The 14,990-nt window shown below is 45.5% G+C and overlaps 1 protein-coding gene across 9 annotated transcripts in view; it reads left to right on the top strand.

The window, feature by feature from the left end:
- Window positions 1-14,990, top strand: part of LOC127568774 (eIF-2-alpha kinase GCN2-like) — a 69,262-nt gene that overhangs the window by 1,757 nt on the left and 52,515 nt on the right. For 6 of the 9 annotated variants that reach the window (XR_007956065.1, XM_052012926.1, XM_052012924.1 and 3 more), the window contains exons 2-5: window positions 3,517-3,672; window positions 4,036-4,339; window positions 6,590-6,696; window positions 14,551-14,613. Coding sequence is in view for 8 of the 9 variants with exons in the window: in XM_052012922.1 (XP_051868882.1) it covers window positions 3,517-3,672; window positions 4,036-4,339; window positions 6,590-6,696; window positions 14,551-14,613 (630 nt within the window). In the remaining variant the exon portion in view is untranslated. The remainder of the gene's footprint in view (window positions 1-3,516; window positions 3,673-4,035; window positions 4,340-6,589; window positions 6,697-14,550; window positions 14,614-14,990) is intronic. The other 3 variants (XM_052012923.1, XM_052012927.1, XM_052012925.1) reach the window with 1 other exon arrangement.

The following is a 14,990-nucleotide window of genomic DNA, read 5'->3' on the forward strand; positions in this document are numbered from 1 at the left end:
TTGTGCCGACACTTTATCCTGCTCTAGTATCTATCTAGCCCTTCCCTCCCACATAGCCCTCCATTTTTCTATCATTCATGTGCCTATCTAAGAGTCTCTTAAATGTCCCTAATGTATCTACCCCTACAACCTCTGCCAGCAGTGCATTCTACGCACCCACCACTCTCTGTGTATAAAACTTACCTCTGACATCCCCCTTATACCTTCCTCCAATCAGCTTAAAATTATGCCCCCTCATGTGAGCCATTTTTGCCCTGGGAAAAAGTCTCTGACTGTCCACTCGATCTATGCCTCTTATCAGCTTGTACACCTCTATCAAGTCACCTCTCATCCTCCTTTCAAACGAGAAAAGCCCTAGCTCGCCCAACCTATTCTCATAAGATATGCTCTCCAATCCAGGTAGCATCCTGGTAAATCTCCTCTGCACCCTTCCTAAAGCTTCCACATCCTTTCTATAATGAGGCGACCAGAACTGAACACAATACTCCAAGTGTGGCCTAACCAGAGTTCTCTCGAACTGCAACATTACCTGACGGCTCTTGAAATCAATACCCAGATTAATGAAGGCCAACACACCATACGCCTTCTTAACAACCCTATCGACCTGCGTGGCAACCTTGAGGGATCTATGGACACGGACCCCAAGATCCCTCTGTTCCTCCACACTGCTAAGAGTCCTGCTGTTAACCTTGTATTCTGCCTTCAAATTCGATCTTCCAAAGTGTATCACTTCACACTTTTCCTAGTTGAACTCCATCTGCCACTTCTCAGCCCAGCTCTGCATTCTATCAATATCCTGTTGTAATCTACAGCAACCTTCTACACTATCCACAACACCACCAACCTTTGTGTCATCAGTAAAGTTACTAACCCACCCTTCTACATCCTTATCCAAGTCATTTATAAAAATCACAGAGAGCAGTGGTCCCAGAACAGATCCCTGCAGAACACCACTGGTCACCGACCTCCAAGCAGAATATGTTCCATCTACCACCACCTTCTGTCTTCTATGGGTAAGCCAATTCTGAATCCACACAGCCAAGTTTCCCTGGATCCCATGTCTCCTGACTTTCTGAATGAGCCTTCCATGAGGAACCTTATCAGATGCCTTACTAAAATCCATGTTACCTACATCCACTGCTCTATCTTCATCAATGTGCTTTGTCACATCCTCAAAGAATTTAATCAGGCTCATGAGGCACGACCTGCCCCTCACAAAGCCATTCTGACTGTCTCTAATCAGCCTATGCTTCTCCAACTGCCCATAAATCCTGTCTCTTCTCCAGTAATTTGCCCACCTCTGAAGTCAGACTCACTGGTCTGTAATTCCCAGGGTTGTCCCTACTTCCTTTCTTAAACAAAGAAACGACATTTTTACCACCCTCCAATCATCTGGCAGTACTCCTGTTGCCAATGAGGAAACTGGATCATCGCCAAAGGCACAGCAATCTCTTCCCTCGCTTCCCATAATAACCTTGGATATATCCTGTCCGGCCCCGGTGACTTATTTATCCTAATGTTTCTCAGAAGTTCCAGCACATCCTCTTTCCTCATGTCAACATGCCCTAGCGTATCAGCCTGTTGTACGCCATCTCAAAAACGTGAAGGTTTCTCTCACTGGTGAATACCGAAGCAAAGTATTCTTTCGACTCCAGGCACGTTTCCTCTTTTATCCCTGATCGGTCCTACCCTCACGCTGATGGATATTGAATATTCTGGTTATATAATGCATTTTAAAAACAAAATGAGAAGAGTATTTGGAGAGAAACTCTGTATAGACTGCTATTGTTCAAGATTTTACTCTTGAGGAGAAGAAACTCATGATACCATTGTTCGCAGTCTGAGGTAGATTCTTGGCTCGACACTGCATGTTTGGGGCGTTCCATTGAAGATAGAGTTTTGTCTCCTGTTCCATTCCATGAAGAATATCATTCCTAATCAGTTGAGTCCCAGACCAAGACGTTGGATTCTCAGACCAGTTTTGGTAATGCAGGGAGTGAATGTGGCTGCCTATGTGGTGGACACTACTGAGTAGGAACTTAGGAGCAGTGGTGGGTCGAGAGAGTGGGACCTGAAGGCTGGAGAAGTGAGGCTGCCCCTTGGGTTGGACAGGAAAATCAGTCAACAGAAGACACTGGAGCTTTCTAGGTTACCGCTGTTGATGAGGCAGAGCTGAGACCAGCAATTACATCCTGAGAGGGAAGATCCAAGTCCAAAATGACAGCAGTGTTTTAGGTTCGAGGAATTGAGGTAAGAATCAGGAAGTAAATCTCCCAAAGGGGAATAAGTTGGAGGGTGTCACAGCTGGGAAAGGATAATGAAGGACTTGAGGAGCCAGTGATAAACACAGAAGGTAGAAGTAACAAGGTCAGGACAACAATGGTTAAAATATACATGTGGATGGCTGCAACGTAAGTTGAGGTTACATTGACTGGACAAGTGTGTTTCAGTCATCCATCTTGAAAAGGTTAACACCATTGGTAGTATCTACATGAGGCGCTGCCTCAAGCAAATCATCAAAGATCCCCACCATCCAGGCCATGCCATCTGTACAATAACTATAAAAATAACTGCAAAATAACTGTGCAATTTATGATGTACATGTGAATGATAGATCCCCACTATCCGGGCCATGCCTTCTTCTCGCAGCTACCATCGGGCAGGAGGTACAGAAGCCTGAAGTCCCACATTACAGTGTTCAAGAACAGCTACTTCCCTTCAACCATTCAGTTCTTGAACCAACTGGCACAACCCTAATCACTGCCTTAGTATAGCAACACTATGACAACTTTGATCACTTTGCACTACAATGGACTTTTTTGTTCTAGTTGTGTTCTTTCTTGTAGAAATTGTGTGTATTTATGTTTATGTTTTCCTTGTGAAGGCTGCTTATCTGATGTTATGTGCCTGTGATGCTGCTGCAAGTAAGTTTTTCATTACACCTGTGCATGCATGCACTTGTGCATATGACAATAAACTCAACTTTGACTTTATAGCCATACACTTCTCCACACTCAATCATCCTCACGTCCTGACTGGCACCAGTCTCTGTGGAAGATAACCAGTGTGGGTGACTCATGATTCCTTCCAGTTTGTTCTGCTCCTTTTTTGACATTCATCAGTTGAACCTTTTCCCCGGTCCAGTTGCCATTACTCAGAGCTTTGCTTGTTCTATACAGTTTTCTACCTCATGTACAATATTATAAAATATATTTCATGGCATAACAATTACTAGACATTAAAAACTAATTTGCTGAATAATAAGTGCTGCACTAGTGCAAGATTTTTTTCTGTATTATCTTTAATACATGTATTATATAGCCAGGGCCTCAAGGGTTCTGAATTTCTCTGACTTTAGAAATTACAGATGAATTTAGCATTGGCCACTGAATTTCTTTACTGTCATCTTCAATGTTTTTGAACAAAATGAAGGTTTATCCTTTCTGACATCCTGCAACAGTGTAGCATTTATCATACAGCTAACTGAAGGTGCTTAATATTCTGTGACCTCAATAGATTTTTATCATCAAGAACCTTAAATTGGCCCTTATAGAGCTTCACGTGATGTGGCGAAGGGAGAACGTATTGGACAAAGTAAGAGAAATCTTGCAGAGGAAAGGCTACACAGATATTGAATGCATTGGCCAAGGTGGATTCGGTATTGTATACAAGGTCGGTGAATTTATGTGTTGAAAATACAGCTTTGTGATTATTATAATTTCTGCTGAAACTTTTTTCAGCAGCAGGTGTTGTCATTAAGAGGAGGACATAAGTTTAATCTAATTGGCAAGTGGAAAGGGGCCTTGCTTGTTCCACCTGGACAAAAATGGGCACCGAACTGAATAAAACTATAATGTAAAATTATAGCATGATAAGCAGCATCTCATTCATCTCACATTCACATTGCACTGTGGTTCAGATCGGATTACTTTTTGGTATGAGGTGATGGCTTGCAGTAGATTATTGCTTGCAAATTGCTTCCTCCCATCAGTCATTCTGTACAAAATCACCAGCAGTTCACTTTCTTTCTCTTAGGCGTTCCGCAGCCTTGAGGAGAAAGTCTACGCGCTGAAATGCATCCACCTTCCGCACAGTAGGAAGTGTGCTGAAAGTTCCTTTCTGACCGAGGTGAAGGTTCTCTCGAAGCTAAACCACAGGAACGTTGTGCACTATCACGATGCTTGGATTGAGGAACTGGATTGCCCGGAGACTGCTGAACAGAGTGAACACTCCGAGTCCGATCTTTGCGACAGCTCCTGGGATTCCATCCTTGCAATGGCACCTCCAGCATGTGAAGCGTCTGTGGAATGGACAGATAGCAATCCAGATGGATGCCAAGGTCTGAGTACTTGCTGTAGTATTTGTAGCAAGATTGTCATTCGTGGAATCACAAGAGACTGCAGATGCTGGAATCTGGAGCAACAAACACTCTGCTAGAGGAACTCAGTGGGTCAGGCAGCATCTGTTGGGGGGGGGGGGGGAAGAAATTGTCAAAGTTTTGGATCGAGACACTGTGACAATTTCTGAAATGTTGACAATTCCTTTCCCCCCACAGATGCCGCTCAACCTGCTGAGTTCCTCCAGCAGATAGTTTGTCATTCCTGGAATGTTTTTTTAATGTTTGGATGAGACAGTCAACTAAGAACCCCTCAGCCCTCTTGGGTAGGAGTAAGAGATCCCATACCCCTGTGAGGAAGATCGAGGGAGTTCAAGCTGATTTCTTGGGTCAATATTGATCTCTCAACCCGCATCATTAAACAGCAAATTATCCTGTAATTGTTTAATTGATGTTTGTAGGAACCTCCCGACTGGCTGCCAGATTCCCCACATTTCAGCAGTGACTATATCAAAGAAGAAATTAATTGGCTGTGAAATGTTTGGGAAGGCCTTGAGACCAAATAAATGCAGGTAGGAAAGTTCTCTAAGTTTAAAACAAAATACAGCGGCCAGCACTCAACCTATGGCCAGCTCAGCACTGGAACTGATGGAGTTTGTTTCCCTAACTGGTGAGCTGCAGTCACTGGCAGGACTCAGGCAAGACTTGGAGCTGAATGTGATTCAGGATCCTTCAGTGCAGGTTTCATGCACCACCAGAGTCCTGACAGTTTATGGACAGTTTCAATTGCCAGCTTAAACTCTAATTCCATTTTCCCTCGTGCAACGAATTTGGAAGCAGAAACCAGGGCAAATAAAAAGAGGGATTCAGTTTAGGACGAAAGACTTAATATCTTCTGCCTTTTGTGAATCAACAAAATATGTAAGGGCAGCACAGTGGTGCAGCGATTAGGGCGACTGCCTCACAGCTCCAGCACCTGGGTTCAATCCTGACCTTGGGCACTGTCTGTATGGAGTTTGCATATTCTCCCTGCAACCATGTGGGTTTCTCCAGGTGCTCTGGTTTTCTCTCACATAACAACAGGCGGCTGGGTTGGTAAGTTAATTGGTCACTGGAAATTGCCCCCTGTGAGTATGTGAGTGGTAGAATATAAGGGGAGTTGCTGGGTAGATGGGGGATATTAAAATTGGTCAGTATAAATGGATGCTTGATGGGCAGATTCAGTGGGCCCATAATGTGTGACTCTGTAAACGTTATTTAGGAATGATGAGCACAGGGAGAAACCTTTCTCCAATCTGATTGAGTGCACATTGAAATAAAGAGAAAGACTTGCCTTTCTCTGGTACCTTTCTCTGGTACCTTTCACAGTCTTTGGATGGCCATTGACATACTTCTGAAATATAGTCACTATTGTAACGTAACAACCAATTCTTGCACAGCAAGGTCCAACAAGCAGCATTTTCAGTCTTGGCTGGGAGACTGGGAATAATTTCATTGTTGTGATTTGGAAAGTTGCCATGGGATCTTTTCTGTCCCCTTAAGAGAACAGGTGGGGGCCTCAGTTCACCGTCTCACCCTAAAGGTGTGGTCTCTGGCAGTGCAGGACTTCCTCAGTACTGCACTGGAATGTCAGGCTCAGAGACTTCTTGTGCCCACGTCTCTGAGTAGGATTTGAACCCACAAACCCCTGAGAATGCAGCTGACTGAGCTTAAGCTAACATGGTGATAACAGCTTTCGAAACAGGAAGGGGTTATCCCTCGGTAAAAACTGGACTCTTGTTGAAATGATGTTCAATAAATTCCAGAACTCAAGGGTGTTGAATACTTAATGTTGTGCACTACCAGAGCAAGACAAATACAATTACAGCATGATTTGCATAATGTATGTAAATGGGTGTCTTTTGATAATTGAGGGAAACACTTTGAGGCCAGTATTTTTTTCCAGTAAGTAATACCTCTCATATTCCATTGTGTCAGAAAAATGACAGCCTGGAAGCATGGCACCTTCTTATGTTTGTTGGTGTTAACAGAAGCTGTTTACTTTTGTTAACCTGTCCTATGCTCATAGCTAGTTTTATTCTTGTCTTTCAAAACACTTGCCTGAATCCATTTTAAATGGGGCCATACTTTCTATGACGCATCAGTGGGCTAAAATGTCTTGATGCCTGTTCATCCACTTTTAATTTGCACTTGACTATTCTAAACTCAAATTCATGTTTTCGGATACTGATCAGAGCTCTAATTGCGTTGCAGAGAATCAGCCGGCCTTGTCTTCAGTTGCACAATGTGAAACTCCAGCAGGTGTTGTGAGGAGGTCAGAGACGGGAAGTTCAGTGCCTGAGTACTGTTGTGGAGTTCAGGTAACTGCAATAAGTTACATCTGATCCTGCGGTGATTATAAGCCACACACAACATTCAGCACATTTTGTAGAATGATATGAATGGTCTCATCTGTCAATACTTTGTCCAGTAAGTTAGAAAGTATTAGCAAGGTTTCAGCTGGTGTATTGTGCCCTGTTGTGGGCAGTGTACATAGGGATAATGTCAGAGCTTAGATGGAGAGAGGCAGCAAAGTAAGAAAGAAATAGGAGACAGAAATGACCAAAAGCCCCCTCGAGGCTGGTCTGCCATTCATTGTCACGGTTGATCTGATCTTAAGTCAGTAAAATATAAGAACAGAATAAGGCCTTTTGGCCCATTGAGTCTGCTCCGCCATTCAATCAAAGCTGATTTTTTTTCAACTCCCTTCTCCCGCCTTCTTAAATACACCCAATGACTTGGCCTCCACAGTCTTCTGTAGCAATGAATTCCACAGATTCACCACCCACTGGCTGAAGAAATTCCTCATCTCAGTTTTAAAGGGCCGTCCCTTTATTCTGAGGCTGTGCCCTCAGATCCTAGACTCTTCTACTAGTGGAAACATCCTCTCTACGTCCGCTCTGTCCAGGCCTTTCAGTACCCAGTCGGCTACCTATTGGATCTTTGGCCCATATCACCTTTCCTGACTAATTCCCATGCAACTTATTCCCATGTAATCCAAAAATCAATGCACCCCAGGTTTGAATATCAATATTGAATGACCACCTGTGGGTAGATAATTCCAAAATTTTGCATTCCTCTGAGGGACAAAATTCCCTCTTTTCCTTTTCCCCTGAGAACCCCGAGTTTCAGCTGCCCACACAATCCTTTAGCATCTTCCCTGTCAAGGCCCCTTAGGATCTTGTGTGCTTCAATAAGATTATCTTAAATTATTCTAAACTCCAGAGAGCGTGGACCCATTATAATTTATATTTCTTCATATGGCAACCCTTATATCACAGGATTCAATCTGGTAATCTTTTTCATTAGTGCCTTCAAATTAAGTCTATTCTTCCTTAGGTGAGGAGTCTAAAACTGTGCACAGTACTTCAGTGTCATTTACCAATACCCTGTGCAATTCTAGCATTCTTTCATGCTTCATCCTCCTTCTATTTTCCTTCATAATTACATGCTGTGGCTGCATGCTCACTTTGTATTCCTCTCTTATTACTGCACATAATTATTGAAATAATAAATAAGCCACAACTACTGTGTTTAGCCTTCTGAAGGAGGACTTGAACCCGAAGGTTTTTGACCTGGAGATGTGTGCTACCAACCGAGCCATAGTAGTCCAGAGAGGGGAAAATTGTTGCCAGGACTAGGGCAGATAACCAAAGAACACAAATATAGTACATTAGTTAAAGGATCAAGGGAAATTTTCCCTCACTTAGCGAGTTGTTTAGATCTGGCAAGTGCGACTTAAAAGTGGGATGGAAGCAGATTTCAGAGCAAATTTCAAAATGGAATTGGATGGATATTTGAATTGGAAACATTTACAGAGCAATCAAAGCCCAAATCACTCTGCTCCCTCTCACTCCACTGCCCACTCTGACGCTGCCCGCTGGATATGGCAGTCTTTTTAAACTGTGCGTGCGCTACCGACTGACGTCACGCGCCTGCGCACTTACTCCCCACTATCTCCGAAACCGTTAAGAAGAAAGAGAATAAAACACTTATCTCCCCGGAACTCCTCGGCTGTTTCTGTGCGCTGGCCTCTCGCTCCTGATCGAAACACCAAAGACTTCCCTGCTCTTTCTAAACAGTGCACGCGCGCTACCGACTGACGTCACGCGCCTGCGCACTTACTGCGCACTTAAAGTGTGAAATGATACACTTCAGGAGATCGAATTTGAAAGCAGAATACAAAATTAATGGCAGGACTCTTAGCAGTGTGGAGGAACAGAGGGATCTTGGGGTCCACGTCCATAGATCTCTCAAGGTTGCAGCCCAAGTCGATAGGGTTGTTAAGAGGCATATGGTGTGCTGGTCTTCATTAGTCGGGGTATTGAGTTCAAGAGCCGCGAAGTAATGTTGCAGCTCTTATAGAACTCTGGTTGGACCACACTTGGAATATTATGTTCAGTTGTGGTTGCCTCATTATAGGAAGGTTGTGGAAGCTTTAGAGAGGGTGCAGAGGAGATTTACCAGGATGCTGCCTGGATTGGAGAGTATGTCTTGTGAGAATAGGTTGAGTGAGCTGGGGCTTTTCTCTTTGGAGAGGAGGAGGATGAGAGGTGACTTGATAGAGGTGTACAAGATAAGAGACATAGATTGACTGGACAGTCAGAGACTTTTTCCCAGTGTGACAATGGCTAATACGAGGGGACATAATTTTAAGGTGATTGGAGGCAGGTATAAGGGGGATGTCGGAGGTAAGTTTTTCACATAGAGAGTGGTGGGTGCGTGGAACAGACTGCTGGCAGAGGTTGTTGGGGCAGATATATTAGGGACATTTAAGAGACTGTTGGGTAGCTATATGAATGATAGAGAAATGGAGGGCTCTGTGGGAGGGAAGGGTTAGATAGATATTAGAGCAGGATGAAATGTCGGCACAACATCGTGGGCCGAAGGGCCTGTACTGTGCTGTAATGTTCTATGTTCTATGTAATAGGTAATAATCAGGAGAGCGATGCAAATTGATTAACTCTTTAAAAACTAACCCTGGCTTAAATGGCCAAACAGCCTTCTCTGCTAAATGCTTTCCTAGTCTTGCGTTAAATTGGCTACTGGTTACCTATGCAGCATAGACACTGCACAGCCTGTAGGTAACAGAGAGAAAAATTTTGCTCATGATCTCTCTCAAAAAGTGAATTCTCAGGGAACTCACAGATGACACACACAGACCCCATCCAACCTGGACATTCTCTCTTCACCCCCCTCCCATCGGGCAGATGATACAAAAGCCTGCAAGCATGTACCAACAGGCTCAAGGACAGCTTCTATCCCGCTGTTATAAGCTGAATGAATGGTCCCCTAATACGATAAAATGGACTCTTGACCTCACAATCTACCTTGTTATGGCCTTGCACCTTATTGTCTGCCTGCACTGCACTGCATTTTCTCTGTAACAGTAACACTTTATTCTGCATTCTATTATTGTTTCCTTGTACTAAATGCACTGTTGTAATGAAATGATATGTATGGATTGCATGCAAAACAAGTTTTTCACTGTACCTCAGTACATGTGATAATAATAAACCAATTCCAATTGCAATTTACATGACAATCATGTCAAGCCGTGATGGTGTTGTTCAGTCAACCAGCCATCTTTTCTTCAGGTACTTAGAGTTCAGATTTTGGCATGAAAAGTGGTAACTTAGACAAAGTACCAGAGCAATTCCAAGCGCAAACTGGAGGAACAGCACCTCATTTTCTGTCTTGGAACCTTGCAGCCTAACAGCATGAACATTGAATTCTCCCACTTTAAGTAATCCCCACCCCCTTTCCCTACGCCCCCCCAACCACGTTTCTTCTCTTCTTCCCTCTACCCTGTTTTCTTTCTCTCTCCTTACCTTTGACCTACTCTCCCTTCCTCTCCCACACCTACTTATCACTATCTCTTACCTGCATCTACCTATCACCATCCTGTGCCCACCCTGCCTCCCCTCTTTTGTCCACCTATCACTGCTCTGCTTTTCCCTCCGATGTTGGGCTTTCCCCTTTTCCTATCTTCAATCCTGAAGAAGGGTCCTGATCCAAAACGTTGACCGCCTGTTTTTCTCCACGGATGCTGCTGACCTGCTGAGTTCATCCAGCATCATGGTGTTTTGCATCTAGATTCCAGCATCTGCAATCCCTTATTTCTCAAAGTACCAGAGAGCTGCTGGCAAATGCACTGTAGTGAAGAAATAGAATTGGATGGGGGTGAATGTAGCCACTTAATCACATTGTGCTTTTGACTGTTACATCATTATGTGGATCATGCAGTTAATTGCCATCAATGGAAATGCACAAGATCTGATCCTTCACTCAGCCATTAGAACATAGAACAGGACAGCACAGGAACAGGCCCGTCAAGCCACGATGTTGTGCCGAACTAATTAAACCAGTAATTAAGTGCCTCACTAAACTAATCCCTTCTGCCTGCACAAGTTCTACATTTGGACAAGTAACCCGGAATAGGAAATAAAATGGGAAACTTGAATTGAATGGAAGGATAACAGTGAATTCTCAGTCAAAGGTGTTGTTGCATTTCTTGGCAAACCACAGAACAGGTTTACATTAGGCCAGTATGAAGTGGAGTTGGTAAATAATATCTTGGTCAGTGCCGGAGCTGGCACACGAACAGCAGAATAAAATTCAAATGAATGGAACCTTGTCTGTTAGAAGTTCTCCTGCACCTGAGCACAACCTTAGCACCTATTTTCCAGGCCCTATAATCATACTTAAAACTTAAAAATGGTGTCCATGATAGCACATGCAAATTTGCTGTCAACTGCAACCTTCATCTGCATTCAAGGCAGTCCAATTTATCTGCCAGGATTTAGTTGGGTATGTTGATTTGCATGAGAAATAGGAAATTTAGCTTTGTGCAATTAAATGTGCATTTGAGTGGGAGATAATTGTCTAGAGATCACTAGTTGTTAGTGTTAAATGCATTTTATAGTTCAATGTACAGATAAGAGACTGAAGATGCTGGAATCTGGAGCAACAAACAAACTGCTGGAGGAGCTCAGTGGGTTGAGCAGCATCTGTGGGGGGAAAGGAACTGTTGATGTTCCGGGTTGAGACCCTGCATCAAGACTGAGAATGGCGAGGGAAGATAACCAGTATAATGAGGAGTGGTGGGGGGGGAGGCGGGGGAGCGGTGTGACAGGGCCCCAAGGTAATTGGTGGACTGAGGAGGGGGTGAAGGATGATGGGCAGATGGAGCCGGGGAGGGGAGGGTGAAGGTGGAGACAACTGCTGGAGGGTGATAAATGGGAACACAAAGGCTACTAGTGCAGGAATATTACAGGATCAATGCAGAGAGAGTGGAGAGCTGAGCGTTCAAAAGGGGTGCGGTTGGAGTGGGTGAGGGGAGCAGAAATGTCAAGATGGCTGATGTCGCGCCGACAGTTGGCTGTGAGTAGGTCCAGGGAAGGGAACAGGCCCGGTAGGGGAGTCCAGGTGGAAGAAGAGGGCTGGAGGCGGGCGAACGGGTCTTTGAAAGGGAGGGAGGACTCCTTACCAAACAAGAAGGCACGGAGGCGGAGGTGGCGGAGAAAGAGCTCGGCAGGAATATGATGAGCGAGGAAGGTGGTCGTGGGAATCATTCGGGGAGAGATGAACGGCAAAAGGAATCAGGTGGGGGCAGGGTTCCGGTGAGTGAAATTCGCCGGCAGTAGGGTGAAGGGAACCAAGAAGGGGTAGGGGATGGAAATGGGTGACGGGGAGCTGCAGGGGGTTATGGGAAAGGGAACGAAAATGGGAGGACAGGAGGTGGATTGGAAGGGGGGGGTGGGTGGCAACTCAGGAGATAAGGGCTACCCGAACCCAGAGATAAGGGCTACCCGAACCCAGAGATAAGGGCTACCTGGACCCAGAGATAAGGGCTACCTGAACCCAGAGATAAGGGCTACCTGGACCCAGAGATAAGGGCTACCTGGACCCAGAGATAAGGGCTACCTGGACCCAGAGATAAGGGCTACCTGAACCCAGAGATAAGGGCTACCTGGACCCAGAGATAAGGGCTACCTGGACCCAGAGATAAGGGCTACCTGGACCCAGAGATAAGGGCTACCTGGACCCAGAGATAAGGGCTACCTGAACCCAGAGATAAGGGCTACCTGGACCCAGAGATAAGGGCTACCTGGACCCAGAGATAAGGGCTACCTGAACCCAGAGATAAGGGCTACCTGGACCCAGAGATAAGGGCTACCTGGACCCAGAGATAAGGGCTACCTGAACCCAGAGATAAGGGCTACCTGGACCCAGAGATAAGGGCTACCTGGACCCAGAGATAAGGGCTACCTGGACCCAGAGATAAGGGCTACCTGAACCCAGAGATAAGGGCTACCTGGACCCAGAGATAAGGGCTACCTGGACCCAGAGATAAGGGCTACCTGGACCCAGAGATAAGGGCTACCTGAACCCAGAGATAAGGGCTACCTGGACCCAGAGATAAGGGCTACCTGGACCCAGAGATAAGGGCTACCTGAACCCAGAGATAAGGGCTACCTGGACCCAGAGATAAGGGCTACCTGGACCCAGAGATAAGGGCTACCTGAACCCAGAGATAAGGGCTACCTGGACCCAGAGATAAGGGCTACCTGGACCCAGAGATAAGGGCTACCTGAACCCAGAGATAAGGGCTACCTGGACCCAGAGATAAGGGCTACCTGAACCCAGAGATAAGGGCTACCTGAACCCAGAGATAAGGGCTACCTGAACCCAGAGATAAGGGCTACCTGGACCCAGAGATAAGGGCTACCTGGACCCAGAGATAAGGGCTACCTGGACCCAGAGATAAGGGCTACCTGGACCCAGAGATAAGGGCTACCTGAACCCAGAGATAAGGGCTACCTGGACCCAGAGATAAGGGCTACCTGGACCCAGAGATAAGGGCTACCTGGACCCAGAGATAAGGGCTACCTGGACCCAGAGATAAGGGCTACCTGGACCCAGAGATAAGGGCTACCTGGACCCAGAGATAAGGGCTACCTGGAGTGGAAAACCTAATGTTCATACCACTGTGTTGTAGACTACCCAGGTGGAATATGAGGTGCTGTTCTTCCAGTTAGCATTGGGACTCACCCTGGCAGTGGAGAAGGCCGAGAACGGACAGGTTGATGTGGGAATGGGGTCGTTGAATAAGCATGCAACCGGGAGCTCAGGATGGCCATTGCGGACACAGTGAAGGTGCTCTGCAACTCAGTCGCCTAGTCTGTGTTTGGTCTCGCCAATGTAGAGGAGGCCACATTAGAAACTCTGAATGCAGCAGACAAGGTTGGAGGAGGTGCAGGTGAATCTTTGCCTCTCCTGGAAAGGCTGTTTAGGTCCCTGGACAGTGGTGAGGGAGGAGGTGCAAGAACAAGCATGGCACCTCCTGTGGCAGCAGAGGAAAGGGCCAGGGGTCAGAGAGGAGTGGGTGGGGACGGATAAATGGACCAGGGAGTCACAGAGCGAGTGGTCCCTGCAGAAGGTGGAAGTGGGTGGGGAGGAGAAGATGTGGCTGGTTGTTGCAGCTGGCGGAAATGACGAAGGATGATGTGCTGGATGTAGAGGCTGGTAGGGTGAAAGGTGAGGAATGGGGGAACACCACCTCTGTTCAGTTTGGAATGAGGGAGGTGGAGAGCAGAAGTTTGGGAAACAGAGGAAATGCAAGAGAGGGCTCCATCAATCACAGTCACATTTCCTGAGAAAGGAGGACATTTCAGACAGCCTGGAATGAAAAGGTGCATCTTGAGAGCAGTTGCAGTGGAGACAGAGAAACTAGGAGAAAGGGATTGCATCCTCCCAAGACACAGGGTGGGCAGAGGTGTAGTCTTTTTGCCCTTTCTCTGAAATTCATTGACTTTATTTGACTGAATTTCAGAGGCAGAGTGCAATGATGCAACTATGTGGTGCATTTATCATCACCGAGCCAGGATGAAATTCTAGGCAAGTGTATTTTGCAGGCTATTTGCTGCACCATTTTATTTTAACTTGGTGCCAGCATTACCTTTAGCATCAGTTCAGGAAAATTATTTTAACAGAAAATAGAATCTTTCAACCAAAGAGCCATCGAATAGACTTCATTTTCTGTAATCCAAATGTAAGGGTTTCTATTGACCAACGAAAAAACAATGGATGACTGCATGTCAGACACTTCAAGGTCAGAATAATAATCAGAGGCATTTTTTTCCGCAGTTAGTGAGTCTCTGTCTTTCTCTTAGAACTCCGTGAAGAAATCTCATGGCAAAGAAAATGTGAAGAATTTCCAGTTTCTCTTCATTAAGGTAAGGAGTAGTGAAATGCATTTTCACCTACAATAAAAACAAAATGCTGGAAACACTCAGCAGGTCAGGCAGCATTTGTCTGCCTGATGTTCACTTACCGTATCTTTTTGTATTTTCTTACAACATAGGAGGTTACTGAGTCTATGTGGCACTCAGTGAAATCTCATCTGTTCCATTTTCCTGCTTATTCCCCTATCACCTATTGTCTGTCACATGTCCATCATCAACCCCAATTATCCTGCTACCCATCTACACTTGGAGTAATATTCAGAAACCAAATAACCAAGAACCAGTGCATCTTTGTAGTGTAGGAGTAAATGGAGCATCTGGGGCAAACCCACACGGACACAGGAGAATGTGCAAACTCTTCACAGACA

This window comes from Pristis pectinata, chromosome 3 (genome assembly GCF_009764475.1).
Source record: "Pristis pectinata isolate sPriPec2 chromosome 3, sPriPec2.1.pri, whole genome shotgun sequence".
NCBI lineage: Eukaryota > Metazoa > Chordata > Chondrichthyes > Rhinopristiformes > Pristidae > Pristis > Pristis pectinata.